The 22,511-nt window shown below is 33.8% G+C and overlaps 2 protein-coding genes across 21 annotated transcripts in view; one reads left to right on the top strand and one right to left on the bottom strand.

Annotated features, from left to right (window-relative positions):
* The window catches only part of sema6ba (sema domain, transmembrane domain (TM), and cytoplasmic domain, (semaphorin) 6Ba), a 269,128-nt gene that overhangs the window by 57,013 nt on the left and 189,604 nt on the right, over window positions 1-22,511 (bottom strand). For all 20 annotated transcript variants that reach the window (XR_015477841.1, XR_015477843.1, XR_015477840.1 and 17 more), the window contains 5 exon segments: window positions 20,804-20,902; window positions 17,918-18,008; window positions 13,229-13,348; window positions 7,035-7,123; window positions 3,074-3,291 (listed from right to left, as the gene is read on the bottom strand). Coding sequence is in view for 11 of the 20 variants with exons in the window: in XM_087239716.1 (XP_087095842.1) it covers window positions 3,074-3,291; window positions 7,035-7,123; window positions 13,229-13,348; window positions 17,918-18,008; window positions 20,804-20,902 (617 nt within the window). In the remaining 9 variants the exon portion in view is untranslated.
* cactin overlaps window positions 1-22,511 on the top strand; it is a 465,667-nt gene that overhangs the window by 340,378 nt on the left and 102,778 nt on the right. The window lies entirely within an intron of this gene.

Below are 22,511 nucleotides of genomic sequence, written 5' to 3'. Positions count from 1 at the left end.
TTACAGACCCCGGCACACTCTTTAGATAAACATACTTACAGATCCATGTAAAGGCACCATGCAAATATCATCATAAAATACCTCACAATTTTTTTTTTTTTTTTTTTGATATCATGACAATGTCCCAACCAAAAAAACCAAAACAAAAAACAAAACAAAAACATACACTCACTCCACCATCAGATTTCTCAGCAGGCAGAAGCAGATTTCTCTGAACGTATACAGCTGTTTCTGCCACTCTGACTCTTTCCCTCTTTGCACATTTTGACAGATGTCATAACTGTTACTGCAAAATCTACAGCACAGTCTGAACTGGCCCTTCACAACCCAGAGGAAAAACAGATCTGTGTTTATAAATGTGTATATATCATTCCTCAACATCTCTGATAGCACAATTTAAAAACAAGAGACAATAAAACTCTCTTGAGTCCTCGCTTTGTCTTTCTACCAGCGAGAGAGACGAAAAAAAGAAACATTTCAGGCAGAATATCAAAAGAACAAAATCCAAATTGCCTTGAAATTGGATTCATTGGTGCTGCTCGGGCTGAAAACACACTAATAAGACGCAAAATCACAGAGGAACGTGCTGAAGTGCCCGTGTTGAGACGCTTTCCATTTCCTTTCAATTTAGTTATATTTCCTAATCTTTACACATTTACTGGGTGAATGTCACAAAAACATGTGCAGATCATATTTCAGTATGATAACAGCGGAAGAAATTACAGTTATTTCTCAAAGAAATGCAAGCCTGTTAATATCAGAGAAGAGTTTTTTGTGATTCTCATAATTAATCAAGTAAACCATGAAGAAATGTAATTTTCATAACCATGAGTGCATTTTTTTGCTTTAATATTTGTGTGATTTTCATTCACATTACTCAAAAGTAATGTTTTTCTCTTTCTGTAAAAGAATAACAACTATAATAGGTGCATTTTACTGGTACAGATATAACAGAGGGATGTATTGCATTTAGTATTACACACATAATCAAATGTACGCACACATATGTAGTAAGTAAGGTGTATTTAAATAGCGCATTTATTGTCATACACCCAAAGCGCATCACAATCATGAGAGGGAGGTCTCCCCACTCCACCACTAGTGTGCAGCATCCACTTGAAGGATGTGACGGCAGCCATCGGGACATTAACGCCAGTGCGCTCACTACACACCAGCTATAGATGGACAGATGGTGATAAAGCCAATGGGTGGGGATGATTGGGAGGCCATGATGGGTAAAGGCCGATGGAGGGAGTTACACCACTACTCTTTACGAGAAATGCAATGGGATTTTTATTGACCACACAGAGTCGGGACCTCGGTTTAACGTCTCATATGAAATACGGCGCTCACTGACACTACAGTGTCCCCTTCACTATACTGGGGCATTATGACTCACAGACTCACGCAGGTTGAGCGCCCCCTGCTAGCCTCACTAATACCACGTTTAATAATCATAATCATCTACTAAATTTTATCCTATTGTGTGCATGTGTGTTTTATAATATTCAGCATAAATATATATTAATCAGTAATATTTATTGACAACTGACAATATTTTTTTTTTTTTTATAAATTTGATTATATATTTTTTTGCCATTAAAGAGCAATATTTCCCTAATCGTGATGGATAAAAAACGAATATTAAAAATTACATCCTATATTTATTAAAAAAACAAAAAACAAACAAACAAACAAACAAATAAATGAATGATTTAAAATAAAAATAAATAAATAGAAAAATAAACAAACAAACATAAATAAATAAATAAATAAATAAATAAATAAATAAATGAACAAAAAAGATAAATTAATGAATGAATAAATAAATAATCATTGTTAAAGAATCATTAAAAGTAGTTTTTAATATTTACTTATTTATTTAATAACAATTTAGCATAATTGCTGTCACACAAATTCAATTAAATGGTAAAAATAATAAACTTATTTAATTTACAAACAAACAAATAAATAAATAAAATAAATATTTAATATATAATTCATGTAATTAAATAAATAAAGATCTCAATTTTCTTATTTTTACTTTAGCTGTGAAATATATATTTTGTTTGTTTTTATATTTATTTGCATTGTTTAAAAACAATTTAGCATTAGTTACAAATTCAAAACAATTCAAATCAGCTAAGAAACAATGAACCCATACATTTATAAATAAATAAAAAGACAGAAATAAACAATGAAATGAAATAAAATTTTACATAATTTTTTTCACGTTTTGTAATTTTGCTGTAAAATAACACCCTGACATGATGTTGACACACCTCAGCATCCCAGTGCTTCATAAATAACAGTAACCTGGACTGAAACAATAAATGCTGCCACTATGATTTGAGGAAATCACCTTCCCCAAGGATTTTGCTCTTATGTTCCTCCTGCCACAGAACAGTGTTACACTCTCATCTACATTCATCATCTACACACACACACACGCACACACACACACACACACTGTTCCAGAACACAGCAAACCATCAGTTACTGCAATTTAATAAGATCCCCCGTGTGTGTGTGTGTGTGTGTGTGTGCGTGTTTGCGTGTGCGTTTGTTTGTTTGACTGTGTGCATGAGTATGTGTTTGCATGTGTGCGTATGTGTGTGTGTGCATGCTTGTGTATGTACATGTGTGCGTGTGTAAGTGTGTGTGTGTGCGTGAGTTTGCTTGTGTGTGTTTCTGAGACTGTGTGTGAGTATGTGTGTGCATGCGTGTGTTCATTCGTTAGTGTGTGCATGTGTTTGTGAATGTGTGCATGTATGAGTGTGTGTGTGTACGCATCTAAGAGTGTGTGAGAGTAATTTTTGTAAGCGTGCTTGTGTGTTAGCGTGAGTGCGTGTACATTATGTGTGACTTTGTGTGTGTGTGTGTGCCTGCGGTTGCATGAGTGAGTGTGTTTGCGAGAGTGTGTTTGCTTGTGTATGTGCATGTGTATGTGTATGTGTGTGTGTGTGTGTGTGTGTGTGTGCATTAGTGTGTGTGCAAGTGTGCATGTGTTTGAGTATGTGCTTGCATGTGTGCATGCCTCCATGAGTGTGCGTATGCAAGTGTGAGTGTGTACCTGTTGGAGGGTGTAGAGAAGACCCCCAGGATGACGTCTCTGCCCTGCATGCGTATGATGGGGCTGGTGGACTGCAGCAGGTTGAAGTAGAAGTGTGAGTCTCCAGGGATGGAGCAGTTCAGACGGGCCTTCAGAAACGATGTCCACTGCCGCTCTAACACTCGCTGAGAGCCGCCCAGATCTCCTTTACACACACGCGCCACACGAGACACCATCACCTGAAACACACACAAAGGGCCAGATTAACATTAGGGATAAGTTTGTTTTTCCAAGACAGTCCCTTATTTTTCTACCCAGAGTGCGAATTACAGGGGGGTTTGAGGGGATCGATTCCCCCAAATTATCACTTGATCCCCCATCTGATCTTAAAAGGGTCACAAAACACCACAAACACCATTTTTTTTGAGATGATGGACATACACTACCGGTCAAAAGTTAGTAAAAGTTAGTAGTATTTATAGTAGTAGTAGTAGTAGTTAGTAGTATTTTTAAATGCTTTAAAATAAGGTTCTCCTGCTTATCAATTTATTAAATCAAAAATAAAGTACAAACTGTAAAATGTAAAAATTTTATTGCACTATAAAAGAATTATTTAAAAGTAGATTATCATTTAATTTAATCATTTATTCCAGTGATTTTGATGAGGAATTTTCAGCTTCAGAAGAAGAAGAAGAAGTAGACTTGTTGAGCGATGATGTTAATAATTAACATAATAGATCCTATAATAGGGCTAGGCAGAATAGCACTATCTACAGTACTTGTTTTGTTGTTAAACTAAATAAAAATCGACATTATCGATGCTGTAAAAGCACCTTATAAAACTGAAAACAGCCACATCAATCTTTCGCTGAAAGATTTCAGCGGCTGAACAACACTTCTGTGCATATAACCCATTCATAATACTACAAAATCTACATCAGCTCTACGTGACTAAATTAGTTTTAAAACAGAGCATTACCTGTCTAAAAGAAATACTTCAGCCGTGGTGTCGTTCTCCCTCCATCGTGCCAAACGAACTTCAATATTGATTCAGGATTTTAAAAGTTTTGATTCAGCTTTTGCTTTTACCGCTGTCACTCTCTCATGTGCACTTGGAAATGGCGGACCAGTCTGTGTGAACGGTAAAAATCTGCATTTGCTGACAGACAGTTTGAGCTACTTATCAGAATTATGGGAATTATCGGCCCGACAAATTTTAACTGGATGAACATCTTATGCCTTACACAGAATATAAAAATACATATAAACACATTTAGATCATTTACTTTAATCATTACTATCAGAAAGATAGCCTAAAGAGACTTTCAACTAGCACAACAAAACATGTTTCTGAAGACAATCACCTACTGCACCAATATTATTAGCCCCAAGACAATATTATTAGCCCAAAGATAAAACACATCAGTTATTAGAAAGTTCAGTTATTAATCATTTATTATTGGGCGATATTTATGATGATAAAGGCCTAAAATAATTTCAACACATTAAGGACTGTTTTGGTTTAGCAGGAGCATTAGATCTGCGATTTGTGCACATGGCATTCCCTGGGATGCACAATTCCCTGTACATCCTTTGCGGAAGATAAATACACCCAATATTACATCTGTTGCTTCTGCTTCACTTATATATGCCTCTCTTCTTAAAAACTCTTACAAACCATTATCCATTACTACTATTTGATCTAAGGACATCAGTGGAGATGTAGAATCTTTATTTTCTGACCAAACCCGGGACACTATTTCATCCTCAAAAAATCTGAATCATCAAAAGATACATTGGAAACTATTGCATAGACTCTATTTATCCCCTGTAAAATTATTTTATTTGCATTTATCACCTTCCCCAGATTGCAATTTATGCTCACAGAGGACAGTTGGCACTTATTTACATTATTATTAGGAATGTCCTGCACTTCATTCTTTTTGGTCTCAGTCGGCTCATGAAACTTAATTTTTGTTAGGTGTTATGTGGGTCTGTGTTTTATTTAATTCATATATTTATTTGTTGCTGGTTTGCGCTTGAGTTACAGGTGGAGTTTTTCTACCCGGCTGTCATGGATTGGATGACGCCTGTGATGTCACTGGGGATTCCCGCTGACAGCAATGACGACTCAGTCTCTCGCTCTCCCTCAGCTCGGTGGTGGCTTGTGCACAGGTGATCTGGCTATCAGTGCTCCGCATGCCAGGCGATCCATCTACATGCCGCTCTCTTTAGTGTTTTGTTCTTGTTAACCTTTTTGTTCTTGATGTGTTAACTAGTTTGTTTATTTTGATACTTTGTTTTCGTAGCAGGTAGTGGATTATTTTTCATAGTCACATTTTGTTATTTATTTAGTTTAGCAAAGGAAAGCAGGGGCCCGGAAGACTCACCTGTTTTTTATTCCTTTCACATGAGTTGTAGGTAAGATCTGTCCATTTTCAAACAGTGATAGTCAGAGACCTGTTTTCCTTAGCTGCCCAACCTGTCTACTTAATTCTTTTTTTTTATGTTTTGTCTCTTTTGGAAATATATGATTTATGAAAATTAAAGAGTATTGATGGGACGTCAAATTCCTAATTCAAGCTTCTGTTTCTTTTCATATGTTCGGCTAAAGCCTTCTTTGTTGTTAATATTCGAGCCAGTTTTGGGCTGTAACATTAGGAAAAGATGTAGAACTGACTCCAGTATGCTTTTTCCTAAACAAATTTTTATAACATTTCACACTCAATGCAACAAAAGAACCAACCCGGGCTCATTGTGGAAACGTAGCCCCGCGGACATTTCTGCAGACCGCGATTTACGTCCCGGGAGGTACGTATTCAAGCGTTTTTTGTTTTCGCGGATCCGCGAGCGCGCGCCGTTCGTGCCTGCGCCATTCTTGCGTGAAAAGCCGCCGGATCGGCCGACTCGGCCGCCCTCCTCTTCCTCCTCCTCCTCCTTCCCTAAACCCGAGTGACGGTTCGCAAAAGCAGTCCAGAAAAAAAAAAAAAAAAAGCAAAAGCCCTCGTCTTCGATTTCGACCGCGTTTTCGGATCCCGCCGCGTTCTCGCCCTTATTTTTCGGATTCCGTTTTTCGTCTAACCTGATTTCCAGAACCTGCTCTTCCCCGGACTCGATCCCGGTTGTCGTCCACCGACACAACGCTGTGAGCTAAGCGGACAAACTGATTGCATCGGGAAAGCTGTCGGCCGGCAAGCGCGTAGAGGAGGGGCGGAGCGGCGCCACACCGCCCCGCAGCATTCGCTCGAAAAAAACTAAACGCGGCCTTTACGTACCTCCGGCCACGTAAATCGCGGTCTCCAGAAACGTCCGCGGGGCTACGTTTCCAGAATGAGCTTGGGTTGAAAAGAACTTACTCTGAGCTGCAATCACAGCTGCTAAGAAAATGTTGATCTGTCGCTGGATCCCTCCTCATATTATGAGTAAACATCAATGGGGCCTATCTTTGCTGGACATTATTTGTATGGAACTTTCAACATTGCGCATACATGGAGCTCAGTCAAAAACTGTTAAGTCCTGGAATTTAGCTTTTGATATTGTCAAATCCTTTGATTCTTCCTTCTTATGTACAGCTTTTCTGTTTATTTGTACTTTATCTCATAATGTAATAGTAATTTCTTTGTACTTACCTAAATTTTACTCTGTATTTGGCTTTACATTATTCTTTTTTATTTATTTTATTTATTTATTAAGAATTTTATTTTATTTATTTGTTAAGAAATGTGTTGAAATAAAAAAAATCTTCTTTTCCTTAAACAGAAATTGGGGAAAAATATACAAGGGGGCTAATAATTCTAATTTCAATCGTATATATATAATATGTTTTGCTGTCACAAATTTTAAAAAGAAGCAAGGTGTTTGAAATTAAAATAATGTTTCACAGTTCTTACTACATTATTCATCTAATAAAAGCAACATTGGTGGCCATAAAATACTCTAAACCTAAAAACAAAGTCTAAAATCTGTCAAACACTTTTTTTACCTTCTCCAGGTAGTTGAACTCCATGGCCATTTCACGGAAGAAAAAGTAGATATGTGGTCCCCATTCAACGGCACTCACAAAATAAGGCTCTGCGAGAAACACACATATACACACAAAAACAGGCTTTAATTTTACTCTCCAAGAGCTTCCTATGGAGAAACTGCAGCTCAAATAAGCAAACACTCATCAGTCATTATAAAGACATTTCATCTGAACAAACAACATATGCACAGTCCCAGAGGGAGGCGAGCCAGAGAAAGAGATAACTCAATGTGAGATGGTCCTCATAAAACATGCATGTCCTCTTAAATAAAGGAAAGAAAGAGACGAGAGGACATTCAGGGGTCCTGGCCTCGCTCTCCTTCAGCAGAAAGTGCTTTATAAAGCAGCCGCAGGTCTTTTGTGGCTCAGACCGGCATGTCGTTCTCGCTCCTTCAATGATTCGCTCATGGAAATATTCATCTGGTAGCTCTACGGCATTTAACGTTCAAACAGAGAGCTGGAAATAATACACACACATCCAGCAATTCTCTTTTGAATGAAGTAAAAGTGAGCTGCGTGCAGTTTCCAGTGGTTACGAGCTCCTGGATATTTGTGAAAAACAACTTGAATGCCCCAGAAATAATTAACTTATTTAATTTATAAATAAATAAATAGATAATGAAATAAATAAACAAATAGAAAGACAAGTAAATAAAAAATGTAATAAAATAAATAAATAAATAAATAGACAGGCATAAATGAATAAATAAATAAATAAATAAATAAATACATTTAAAATAAAGAGTCGGACAGACAAAAATAAATACAAATAAAAAATAACATAAATTAATAAACAGACAAGCATAAACAAATAAACAAACAAACAAACAAACAAAAAACAAACAAAAACAGACAGGCATATATAAATAAAACAATAAATAGACAGACCGGCATTAATAAAAAAATAATAAAATAAATAAATAAATAAATAAATAAATAGACAGACATAAACAAACAAATAAATAAATGAATAGAAAGACTGGAGTAAATAAATAAATAAATTGACATATTACAAAAAATAAATAAATAAAAACATGAAAAATAAATAAATAAACAAACAGACAGGCTTGAATAAATAAATAAAAACAATAAATAGATAGGCATAAATAAATAAATAAACAGGTATAAATAAATAAATAAATAAATAAATAAATAAATAAATAAATAAATAAATAAATAAATAAATGAATGAACAAAAAGAGAGAGCTTTTATTTAGAATTGTATCATTTGCAAATATTTAGGCTTTAATGTGTTTCATGTTTATCATGTTTATGACAGATTTATGACAAGTTTTGCTGTCTTGGTTATGTCAAGTTGTCATGACAAAGACAAAAACAGCTTGTGATGTATTTGTTTATTTCAAGTTGTCATAACAAACAATGTCATCTTTGCGTTTAAAATGTCATAACTGAGCAAATGACACTTAATGACAGTTGTTATAAGCATGCATAAAATCTCATTCACGTGTGTCATGCCTCAAGAACACCCCTTCAACTAAAGGGTTACCAAAGATTCAAATGAGGGCCAAGTCAAGCTTATTTTATTTAGAGCAAATATGCGCATCACGACGCATGAACTGTCAAACGACCTAAATTATTTCTTTGAAGATGTTTGAGGAAATAAGATGATCACATCGGCGCGCCGCCCTGCAATCTACCTGTCAGCCTGAAGTGTGCTTTCCTTTGTGGATTTTAAAATAGTTTAGAGGAAGCACATTCACCGCACTGAATTCTGAGTGAGATTTCACACCAGACATGCCGAGAGCGCTAACAAAACCAAATGGGATTTTTTTTATTCCTTTTTTTTTTCTACACAAGTTGTTTTTCACAAATATCCAAGAGCTCGTAACCACTGGAAACTGCACGCAGCTTACTTTTGCTTCATTCAGAAGAGAATTGCTGGACGTGTGTGTATTATTTCCAGCTCTCTGTTTGAATTTTGTATGCCGGAGAGCTACCAGATGAATATGAGAGAATCTTTTTTTTTTTCTGTCTGTCATTTATTTCAGTTTTTTTTTTATGAATTAAATAAGTTAATTATAAGCAATTTAATTTGATTTGTGAGACAGCAAATATGCTGAATTATTATTTAAAAAATGCAAATAAATAAATAGATAAATATTAAAAACAAAAATAAAACAAAACATCAGTGTTCATAGCTAAATTCCATAGCAATTTCATAAAAATTTCATAGCAATTGCATAGCAAAATTAAAAAAGGAAAATAAAATCTTTATTTATTTATTTATATAATTCCATGGCTTATTGTTCAATGAGTTATGTATTTTGGTGAGCCACATGATGCTTCATACTCCATTAAAATCCATTTAGTGCTCAAGAAATATAAATAAAGATAAAATCTGTTGATAGATTATTACCATTTATATCATTTAACCCTCAGACAATGTTGCAGTTTAAATAATTGGTTTCTATGTACACTTTTAAAATTATTTTAAATGATTTGGAGTTAAAAACATTGGCCTGTAGATGTTTGAGTAGTTTTTAATTGTCCTTGTATGTGTGTGTTGGTGAATGAATGATGTTACCTGTTATTTGTGTATGTTTGTTTGTTTATTTGCCGGTTAAACCCTTGTGACATGTATATTGTCTAATCTTGGCCAGGACGCTCTTGTAAAGATATTTTTAATCTTAATGTGCTTTTTCCTGGTAAAATAAAGGTTATAATAATAATAATAATAATAATAATAATAATAATAATAATAATAATAATAAAAATAATAATAATAATAATAATAATGGCGATGCAGTGGCGCAGTAGGTAGTGCTGTCGCCTCACAGCAAGAAGGTCGCTGGGTCGCTGGTTCGAGCCTCGGCTCAGTTGGCATTTCTGTGTGGAGTTTGCATGTTCTCCCTGCGTTCGTGTGGGTTTCCTCCGGGTGCTCCTGTTTCCTCCACAGTCCAAAGACATGCGGTACAGGTGAATTGGCTAAATTAAGTAAGCTAAATTGTCCGTAGTGTATGAGTGTGTGTGTGAATGAGTGTGTGTGGATGTTTTCCAGAGATGGGTTGCGGCTGGAAGGGCATCTGCTGCATAAAAATGTGCTGGATAAGTTGGCGGTTCATTCCGCTGTGGCGACCCCGGATTAATAAAGGGACTAAGCCGACAAGAAAATGAATTAATAATAATAATAATAATAATAAATTTTTTACATTTTATTAAATCATTATTAACACTTAGTGGTACACTATCAAAATAATTGATTTAAAACAGAATTGTTGTTATTGTACTACAGACATGCTCCTAGTAAGTAGTTATTTCTTAAGAGCAATCACTATCTGTTCATTAGCTACTACAGCAGGGGAGTTCTCGAGATCTACGTGTACTCAAACTCCCCTTTCGCCCTGCAACAGGAGGGAACCCCAGCCTCGAGGATCTTATGAGATCAGGGCTCTCTCACAGGACAGCATGCCAAACATGCTTTATAATCAATCATTAGCCAAGTGTAAATTCTTGAAATATCTTTAATGACAATGATCAATCAGTAAAAGTATATTTATATAAAAATGCCGGCCCCAAAACTTTTAAATAGTTGAATAGTGCAGTGGTTCTCAAACTGTGGTACGTGTACCACTAGTGGTACGTGGGCTGCCTTCTAGTGGTACGCAGAATAATCCAATATGTCATATGTACATGCAACATATATTTCAAAACTTATCAAAAATGGTTTATATATGAATATGATGAAATATAGCCTATATTTATAAGAGCCAAGCAACATTTCCGTTTTCATGAACATGTCATGATACTACAGATTAACAATTTAGATTTAAGTACAGCAGTTTTTTTTTTTTTTACTTTTTAAGAACAGTAACCTACCATTTTTTACTTTTACAAGCTCATTTTAATTTAAACGTTGACATTTTATTTTGTTTGTTTGTTTGTTTTTTCACATATAAGCACAGAACAGTGTTAATGTTTAAACTATTTATAATGTTTAAAGTGGCTGATAAAATAAATACTCCTAATAATAGTAGTTAATCTGCCTGGTTTTTAAACTGTGCAGAGCTGTAGCTGCTTTGCTGGGCTTACTACGCTATTGTATTTCAATACTGCTCATTATGGTGGTACTTGGAGGCATAGTTTTTTCTGAGGTGGTACTCGATGAAAAAAAGTTTGAGAACCACTGTAATAGTGTATATTACTTTGGCAAATGAAAGCACTGGAAACCTCATTATAAGAGCATTAAGCATGATTCTTTTTATAAACGCAGTCAGAAATCATTATTTCTGTCCGCCACAAATTTCCAACAACATTCATTTAGTGTACACAGAAATAAATGAAGACCAAAACAGACAACATTAGGTATAACGACCTTTTTTACAGTCAAGCATTTGTAGTTATACAGTTAAAGACAGAAGTATTGCCCTCCCCCCTGTATAGTTTTTCCCCAATTGCCCTTTAACGCAGAGAAGTTATTTTCTTCAACACATTTCTAAACATAATAGTTTTTATAACTACTTTCTAATAAGCAATTTCGGTAACACTTTATAATAACTACACACTATGAATAATTTACTAAGCATTAGCATCTAGTGAAATCATTATCTGTTAAGCATTAACTCTACATTAATAAGCGTTAGTAAGCAGTTTAAAACTGCAGCTACAAATGCTCTATTCTTGGCTTGTAACCATATTTATAATGTGCGTAATAATTATTTTCCATACGTTCATGATTTATTTTTCATTACTAAATGAAGTATTGCATTATTTACACGGCAGTTGTATTTAAGAGTAGTTGTCGGTTTTTAAGATTGTTCAGAATGAGGTAATAAATGATTAATTAACTATTAAAATCAACATTTTTACATCTTATTATTCAGGCATATAGTAATGGTTACTATGTATGTTAAAAATGCTTTAGTAACTCTACTTCTTGCAGTTTTGCGACCTAATCCAAAGTGAGGACTATTTATGCTTTATAAATCCCTTACACATGACAATTAAAGGCTCCGTATCAAATGAACAATAATCATTGCAATCTTATCTAAAAAGTCAAATTACAGTAAAATTTAAACATTGATGAATGACAGGAGTGTCAAAATACAACATAAAATTGTACAAAACAACAAGTATATATTAATTTAACAATAAAAAAGGATGCAATGTTTAAACTATACAGTCATTTTATTTAAGATTAGGTTGCAAAGATTTATTTTTCAATTAAAGTACAGTTTCATTTGTGTATCTTCAAATGCAAAGGAATGAATAATGTCGTTTATGTCACTTTTTCATGTTTAGAATAGAACTGAGCCTTTAATTGTCATTTATAAGGGATTTATAAAGCATGAATAGTCCTCACTTTAGATTAGGTCACAAAACTGCATGAAGTTGAGGTAATAAAGCATTTATTAAAATACAAATTAACTATTAGTATATGCCTGAATATTAAGAATTGTAAATGTTAATTTGAATAGTTTATTAATCATTTACTAACTCATTCTGAATGATCTTTAAAAAAAAAACAACTAACTACAGTATGCTTTAATAACTGGTTTGTAAATAATGAAATACTAAATTAAGTAACGAAAAATAAATCATTAACTAAATATGAAATGACAATTATTAAGCACATTATAAATGTGTTTGTAAGTCAAGAATTCAGCATTTATAACTGCACTTTACTTACGCTTATTAATGTATAGTTAACGCTTAACAGAGAACGAATTCACTATTTGCTAATGCTTTATAAATGGTTCATAGTGTGTAGCTATTATAAAGTGTTACCACGATTTCTTTTCTCTTTGATACTCAGGTATTTTTCAAGACACTAGTATTCAGCTTAAAGTTCAATTTAAAGCCTTAACTGGGTTAATTAGGCAAGGTAGGGTAATTAGGCAAGTCATTGTATGAAGATGGTTCGTTCCATAGACAATCAAAAACACATATTGCTTAAAGGGGGTTAAAAATATTAACCTTAAAAGGCTTTAAAAAATTAAAAAAAACTGCTTTTATTCTAGCTGTAATACAACAAATAAGACTCTCTCCACAAGAAAAAATATTATAGGAAATATTGTGAAAACTTCCCTGCTCTGTTAAACATCATTCAGGTAATATTTGAAAAGGAAAATAAAAATTCACAGCAGGGCAAATAATGTTGACTTTAATTGTACATGTATGTGTAAAATTATTACCTCGGAACCACTTGGAGTCATGTTTGATGGTGCGCAGGGCAGGACTCTCTCCCAGACTGCGGTAGATCACAGCATCAATAGCCAAGAAGTCCGTCACTGTACCCGTGAACAAGCTGCCCTCTGGGGTCACAGGTCAGAGGTCAGAGGTCAATAACATTGACATTGTGCCATGATGATATATGTGCAAAGGATTTAAGTAAAAAGTGCTTGATCTTAAGCAAATTTAAGGCAAATTAAAATCTGATCTTTGAATGTCTCTGGATCACAGCTGTCTATTGAGGATGAGAGAGCTTCAGGATTTCATCTAAAATATTTACATTTGTGTTTTGATGATGAATGGAGGTTTATGAATGGAGAGTTGTTAATAGTAGATGGTTTTGGTCACACTTTACAATAAAGTTTCATTAGTTAATGTATTTGCTAACATGAACTAATGATAAACAACACTTGTACAGAATTAATTAATCATAGTTCAGAATTTACTGATGCATTATTAAAATCCAAATCCATGCACTGAGTCACGTAGACAATTTTATTACCATGGATTAAGATTAACAAAGTTGAATAAATACTGTAATTAATGTATTCTTTATTGTTTGTTCATGTAAGCAAATACATTATAATACAACCTTAATGTAAATGTAATGTTGAATTTGGGGTGAACTGACCCTTTAATTCCTTAATTTGCCAGTGGTAAAACCTGAAGGTTGTATTAAAGATATTTATTACTAGTGTAGTTAGGCAAGTTATTCAGTTTTTGTCCTTGTCCTTTAAATTTTTGGTCAGACTAAAAAAAAATGTCAAAGAAATGTTGGAAAATACATTTTTTCATTGGTTTGATGCATGTAACGCTGTAAAAAAACATATATATATATATATATATATATATATATATATATATATATATATATATATATATATATATATATATATATATATATATATATATATATATATATATATATATTAAACATTTCAGTTTCCCTCTAAAAACTGAAAGGGGTCTGGATGCCGACCTACTTGCAGTGCAATCTGAGCTGCATGCAATGCTTTTTAATAAGCTCACCTAACCCCACCCCTAACCCTACCCCTCACTGAGTGCATAGTGTCTGAGACAACACTGAGATATGCAGTCTCAGCTTGCATCATCAAGGCTGCATCCAGATACTATCAGAAAAACGTTTTGAATACCTAGAATTACTAGAGCTGTGGGTTTAAAACTTATCGACTTTGTTGGCATTTGATATGTCAAAAAAAAAATAAAAAAATAAAAAATAAAAAATTTGAGGCCATGACTCAAGCATGTTCAATGGTTGTAAAAAATAGTCACACTTGTTTTCTTTGAGTGAATTTTATTTATTTTTTTTTTTTACCAAATGAGGCTAATCTGCCATTTGATTTTGTTTTTGAATGGCACATACTCTATTCTACCTGGAAATACTACAATAAATAAAAAAATAACAAAAACAAAAAAATTCCACAAAAAAAGGATGGCAATCGCTGCATAAATATTAATTATTACCACAAAACCTTATAAATAATAAATGAAAAATAAAATAGAAAAACATATTAGTAGTCAAAAATAAATTTGATAGATTTTACTGAACAAAAATCAATGGGTACAAGTGTTCATTTCTTTATGACGATTATTTAGTAAGTGTGATTATTTAGCTTAATTGAAAAAAGTTAACAATCAGTAAAAAAAAAAAAATGAATCAAATGAAACAAATTACAAGCAGCAACCCAAATAAACAAAACAATGATTTTTGCTGATTAATGATAAAGAGATAAATCACCCGAAACTGAAATTTCTGTCGTCATTTACTCATCCAAAACTTGTTCCAAACCTTTTTAAGTTTCTTTCAACCCAGGCTCATTATTGATAAGTACCCCTATATACATTTATGGAGATCAAAATGCAAAATACATCCCAGGAGCTATGCTTTTTTAAAAATTTTTACAGTTTTTGTTTTTAACGAATCCACCAGGAGATGCTTTGTAGGCTTTTTGAGATCTCAAATATCTGTTGCGAGTGCCATTCACGCTTGCTCTTCTCGCATAAATACACCAGAGGCCACTGTCGACTGACTACAAACTGACTGACTGACTGACTGACTGACTGACTGACTGACTGACCGACCGACCGACCGAAAAAGCACCGATTGACCTGATCACCACCTACCAGGCCCGGATTAAGAACTCAGGGGCCCCTGGGCACATTATCTTGTAAGGCCCCCTACCTGGCCGCAGCCCTATAGTTTAATTTAAAAAATAAGAATAATATAATAATTTTTTAATAAAATGAATCTATAATTTGTTGCCCACATATTTAAATAAATGATATATAGTACATATGTATTTATAGTCTGCAAAAATTTAAATTATTTTTCAAAGCATTAAATAAAAATACTAATAAAACTACACATGTATATATATATATATATATATATATATATATATATATATATATATATATATATATATATATATATATATTACTATTATTATTTTTTTAAGGGTATTTTAGTGTATTGCTTTTACAAACTTATAAAGCATATTATTGCCATGGCATATAACGCACAATGCTTCTCCAATCCAGTTCTATGAATCTGAGTTCTATGAATCTGAGTCTTTCATAATACAAACACTAATTTACTGTCTCTCTCCTCCTCTCCCTGTATTTTATCTACTCTTCTCGTGATGAGGACTTGATTATAAACCTAAAAGTATCCAAAATCACAGACACTATACCTCTTCTCTCCCCTCTCTCTCCTCTTCTGGGCCTTTCTCTCTCTCTCTCTCTCTCTCTCTCTCTCTCTCTCTCTCTCCCTCTATCTCTTCTTTTCTGTCTGTCTCTCACACGATGAATCCAGTCCGCGCTGCGCTGCCGTTAGCCTCCTCCGCCTGGTTAATGCTAGCTACTCATCATTTAAAGTTAACGTCTTCTTCTGTACCCTCATTCTCCTGATCACGGGTCTGTTTAAAGAAGGTGTGTATGGAAAATGCCTCAATAAAGATGCCTCCTCTCCTCTTTCTCTCGCGTTTGCTAAATCCACTTGTCCACTCATTTTTAATCTATGACAGATATAACGTTACACTAAAGTCCGCTCAGTTTAGTGCGGGTTATTACAAAACTGACGTTTCCGCACTTGACCAATTACAGCATTCTGTTTAGTTAAAGAAAGAAAGGCAGTTTAAATATAATAATAATATTAATATGTGATCGCGATTTTTTTGCTCAGAGGAAATACAGTTGTCTGAGCAATAGAGTTTTTGAAGAAAGGGAGGCGCGGCAGGCGCCTATAATAAGGCTAAACATTATTAAATACCCACGAGACACTTGTGACTTTATATCACATTTGCATTATTTTTAAAAAATGTTTCTTTCCTGTTAAAAATAAATATATTTCCAATCTGATATGTAATGGGGAGAAAAAAAAGTAGCACGAGTTCAACTGATGGTGGATTCGAACCGATGTTATGATTAATCGCGTCAAAAGATGATGCCGTGTGCCTAACAAGGTGCGCCACAGCGGCTGTTTCATTTCACTGCTCTTTACTCATGTTGTCTCTATCAATCAGGCATCGATGGGCGTAAACCCTGAATAGCTTAGTCCAACTAGATGCGCTATTTGCAATTAGCCTAAAAAGACACTCCGAAATTGTCTTTTTTTCTCCCCCCTCGCAGGGGCCCCTAGTGCGCACGGGCCCCTGGGCCTGTGCCCATAAGGCCCATTGGTTAATCCGGCCCTGCCACCTACCCAAACCCAACCAATAGTGTTTTCAAAACAACCCAGTCTCATTTTGAAAACATAGTCCCATGTTTCTAGAGACTGCGAAATACATCCCGGGAGGTGCGTAATTCTGCAGTTTTTTGTTCTCGCATGTTCTTTCTGGAAAACTTCACCGGACTCAAACCCCTTCATTGCGTCAACTCCACTCTCTGCATTTCAAGTGTGCGAACATACATGGCAAGCTACAGGGCAAACTGGGTAACATTGGAAAAGCTGTCTACATAGAGGTACATAAGCGGTCAACTGGTAAGCGCAAAAAGAAACAGAAGCTGTCAGCACCTCTGCAGCATTTGTTTTAAAGATGAAATGCAGCCATATGTACCTCTGGCTACATAATTCACGCTCTCCAGAAATGTATACGGGGGTACGTTTTTACAATGAGCCTGTGTTAGTTTCTTTCTTCTGTTGCACACAAAAAAAGATGTTTTTAAAAATGTTTTAAAAAACAAACATTGACTTCCATATTATTGTTTTGTTGCTAATATGGATGCCAATGGAAGCTTTTTCCAACATTCTACAGAATATCTTCCTTTAATTTAAACAGAAGAAGGATAAACTTTTTATAAAAGTTTAGAACCACAACTTCTTTAATGACAGCAACAAATTTAGGCTGTTGTTACTTTAAGAGATGTCCACCTCAACGAGTTTACTTTCATTTTAGACTGAACAGACTGTGTTTTACAGTCCTGTTATATGACAGATATTTAGCCTATCCACTGAAGTGCAAGTAAATGTAATATCTGAAATGCTCAGCATGGAAATATCAATACTTTTGACAACGTTACAGCATCCACTGGGTGTACGGCTCTTATCATCTCAGACTGAATGGGATAAACATATAAATGCATTATGTGAATAATAGAGTCATTACATGGCCTGAAAGATGTGCTTTTACCTGCGAACAGAGCGACGTTTGCGTGTTTGGGATCATAAGGACATCGGGCCATTCCACTGATGGGCTCGCCAACCAATTCCAAAGTGTCTCTCTGAAACACACACAGATACACGGATATGACACTATCACAGAAGATGATAGCTGTTAGAAAGCACACATTTCTTCGAAGACATTCACAAGTGCTGCTATCATTTCTGCACCATTGCAACAACAGCAGAGAGGGCATGTGAGAGAGAATGTGTATGTGTGAGAGACATGGTCAACACAAATGTAACACAAACTCATGCAAACACAGAGTTTGCTCGGTTTTATGTGAAACCTAAGCTCTGTCGAACACATACGCATGTTAAAATATACTGTAAAAAGGAAATATTTAAAAAACGTGAAACTTTTTACTTTATTTGGTTTATTTAGGTACATTGATCTGTACAACCAGTTACCTTTATATGTGCACACACACACACACACGCACGCACACACCCACACCTCCCTGTCCCTGTCTGTTTCATCCCTTCTTCGTTTTCTCTCTTCTATTTATATGTAATTTGTGAACTCTTGCATAATAAAAAAACAAATAAATACATAAATAATATATAAATTATAAATAAATAAATAGATTAATAAACAAACAAACAAACAAACAAATAAACAAATAAACAAACAAACAAACAAACAAACAAACAAATAAATAAATAAATGAGTAAATAAATAAATAAATAAATAAATAAATAAATAAATAAATAAATAAATAAATAAATAAATAACAATGAATAAAAATTCACCTATAGCGCATGTCGTTGGACTGTGGGGGAAACTGGAGCACCCAGAGGAAACCCACGCCAACACAGGGAGAACATGCAAACTCCACACAGAAATACCAACTGACACAGACGGGGCTTGAACCAGTGACCTTCTTGCTGTAAGGTGATTGTGCTACCCACTGTGCCACCGTGCTGGCCCATTAAAAAAAATCATAAAATAAATAGACAATAAATAAATAAATATTTAAAAAATGTAAATATTAAATAAATAAATAACAAAATAAATATATAATAAACAAATAGATAAATAAATATATAATAAATAAATAAATAAAAAATATTCAATAAATAAATACTAAATAAATAAATAAATAAATAAATAATAAAATAAATAGATAATACATATATAAACAAATACTCAATAAATAAATACTCAATATATGAAAAATAAAATAAATAAATAAATAAATGATGTGAAATAAACAAGAAAATTTCAACAAAACTTAAATATTTTTTGTGACAAGTGACCTAAATCAGAAAATGTTATATTTAATACAGCTTGAAAATGAAAATGTTGCAAATTGAAATGAATATGGTGAATATGCTGCAATAAAAAACAGAAAAATGTCATATTACTTGCTGTAATTGTAAAGATTAAACATGTAAACAATTGCGGCCTGAAACTCCCACAATGAAAGTAATTTATATTAAATTATATAGTGTTTTTGTAACCATACTATATCATAATATATAGTATAGTATGTAGTAAACAAAGAGCTGTAAATACAGTGTTAACAATGTCCTGTAAAATCTACAGTATCTTCCAGGCCACAGTTCGCCAGTAGCTAACTTACTGTCAATCAATTACAGCAAAAAAAAAAAACTGTATACATTACAACACCATTTATCTTGCTGTATGTTTAAAGAACTGTATACCTATCTTTTCCGTAAAATATACAGCAATTTTCACAAGGTAACTTCAAAATACAGTAACATACTGGATAACTGTCCAACAGTAAAATGCAGTTCATATTACACAGGCCTGTAGCCAGCCTAGTGAAAGGAATAGTTCTCTCTTTTTTTTTTAATTAGTTTGTTTTTGCAGTTAAACGCCTCATTTTCTATTTAATTATGAGATTTAAATACAGCATTTTCGTGACATTTTTAAGCATTGTTTTAGCTGGATTAGCTTGTCAGATGGTCATTATAACGACACTTTTTGATTTAACAAAAAAAAAAGATTTAGAGTAAAGAAACATGAAAAAAGAAATCAAATACAAATTTATTACGTCATATTACATTAGAAAAAAATAAGAATCTGTTTTAAAGTAAAAAAGTATTTTGAAGTTTGTAGACCAGTACATTTAACTTTCCTCCAAATTGGGTCCTTTGAATATTAATAATAACATAATAATAATAATAATAATAATAATAATAATAATAATAATAACAATAGTACTACTACTACTACTAATAATAATAATGTTGAGCTTCTCGATTTTTCTAGCTTTACTTTTAAAAAAGTATGTTTGAAAAGTAATGGATAACAATAGGCAAATTAGTATTCAGGTTAAATTTAATATGGGCCTCTTTTGGTGCTTCACACCTCTTTTTTAACTTTTTTGTTTTAAGAATAAGCTCAACGGTTTAGAATAATAGTTACTTGTAAAAATGTTTTCTCTATTTAACAACAATACAGTAGGTCGATAGCAAAATATGACTTCACTTACATCAGATTCTTATGTTTTCTTGTAAAGCTGGATGTTGGACTAATGAATAATAATAGTTTGCATTGGACAAAAGTGTTGTTGTCATTAAACAGAGTGACAAAGATTCCACTTGGTCTTAAAGCCTTTTTTGATGGATTATTTTCACAATTTATGATGGCAGAGCATTTAAAATAGAACAAATGAGCTCATGTATGGGACAAATTTTGCACCTTTGTGAGTGAGGGTGGGTCTTACAAACACCCCTTGGCTATGGGTCTGTTACAGTTAAATATTGTGCGATTTACAAAAATCGTTAACAGTGTATATAAATTTTAAACACTATAGTATTTACTTTTTCAACATGGGTACATGTAAACGAAGATGTTGACGTCCGCTTGCATTGAAGTAGCACTCACCGTGTAATTGGCGCACAATGGGTTGAAAGCGTTTGTCCCGCACACAAACAGCCCTCCATCATGGCTCAGCAACACCTTAATATAATTACGGCACTCCTCCTGAAGCAAACAAATAAAACAAAAACAATATTACTACATTATATATTTATTTTTACAATCGCTCTAAACGTCTTGAAAAAAAAATTATGCATTCCTGAGTGTACCTCATGCAGGTGAGTGGGTTTGACAAACCACCTGTAGAAACACTTTTCTCTCCATATGCACTGGACACTTTATTTAAACATCATCCTGCCTGAACTCAATTAAAGAAAACAATGCTTACATGTGATTGGATCACAAAACTTGTTTTCTTCCAACTTACATACTTTTGCACTATATCTTGCACTATAGCATAGATATATACATTAGATGTCGCCTACCCTGTAGTTGTCTATTAGAAGGAATGCGTCAATAGAGCCGCCATTTTAGTACAGGGTAGCACTCCTTTGAAATAAATGCGGGACCAAGCTGCAGTGGAGGTCTGTGGCCATGCAGAGCCAGAGAATTACACATCCACACATATACACATATATCTATGATCTCGAGTTTCCCAGTGGTCAGTATGCAATTTTTTTTATTATCATTACGAAACGTATAATTTTACATCACTTTTCTACATTGATGGATCAGTGATCGCACAGGCATTCCTGACAAAAAGTTTGTGTTTGTGTGTATAGAAATGTACTATTCACCCTCCCTGTTAAATTTGATCTATTCATGTCCTGAAACACAGCCCCTCTCCTGCTTTCACTTCTCATACTGACAGAGGGAGCGATTCGTTTGTGAATAAACAATTCACAACAAACAATTTTGCAAACAATCAGCAAAAAATCAGCAAACAATTTTGCATTGTTTGCTGATTTTATTCAACAAAACTAGCGTAAGCCCAGTGTTTAGTGTGGGTTGGTGCTACTTTGCCTTATGGTGATAAGAGACGGTACTATCATGAATAACGTGACCTGTTCAACACAAAATTTTATAACATAAAATGTAATAAACTAAATCTTACCTATGAAATGTTCTGCCTTTGTGCTTTGTTTTCTTTGTTTGCTCGTTACTCCACCTTTAGTCCAGCATCTTCACATAATAACACTGTCTTGACTAGTGCGGTTGAATGACATTTGTCCTAGGAGCACTGTATATGACAAATATGGCGGCATTGTTGACGCATGCTCAGGGTCCCTATGCGATATCTAGTGTATATATCTATGGCACTATAGTGTGTGTGGATGTTTCCCAGAGATGGGTTGCAGCTGGAAGGGCATCCGCAGCGCAAAACGTAAAGATAAGTTGGCGGTTCATTCCGCTGTGGCGACCCCAGATTAATAAAGGCACTAAGCCAAAAAGAACAAGAATGAATGAATAAATGCTTACAAAAATCTGGTTGGAAAAAAAAAGTCACAATATTTACATTTTATGGCAGAAAAAAATTTATATTTTACATAGTGAATCAAACTGCGAACATCAAATTAAACAAAAATGAACAAATAATTTATGGTTTAAATCCGAATCAAATGAACTTTTAGTTGCTGTTACAACTGCACTGTCGTACTTTGTTTTAGTTGTTAATGTGATTAATGTTAACACTATAATCAATTAATATTATAAATACATAGAATTATTATAATTAATCAAACATCGCACAGCATATTGAAATCCTCAAATTTTA

Source organism: Danio rerio, chromosome 2, assembly GCF_052040795.2.
Source record: "Danio rerio strain M-AB ecotype USA chromosome 2, GRCz13ab, whole genome shotgun sequence".
In the NCBI taxonomy this organism is placed as follows: domain Eukaryota; kingdom Metazoa; phylum Chordata; class Actinopteri; order Cypriniformes; family Danionidae; genus Danio; species Danio rerio.
The sequence above is the reverse complement of the archived record's forward strand: the minus strand, read 5'-3'. Positions and strand labels throughout refer to the sequence as shown.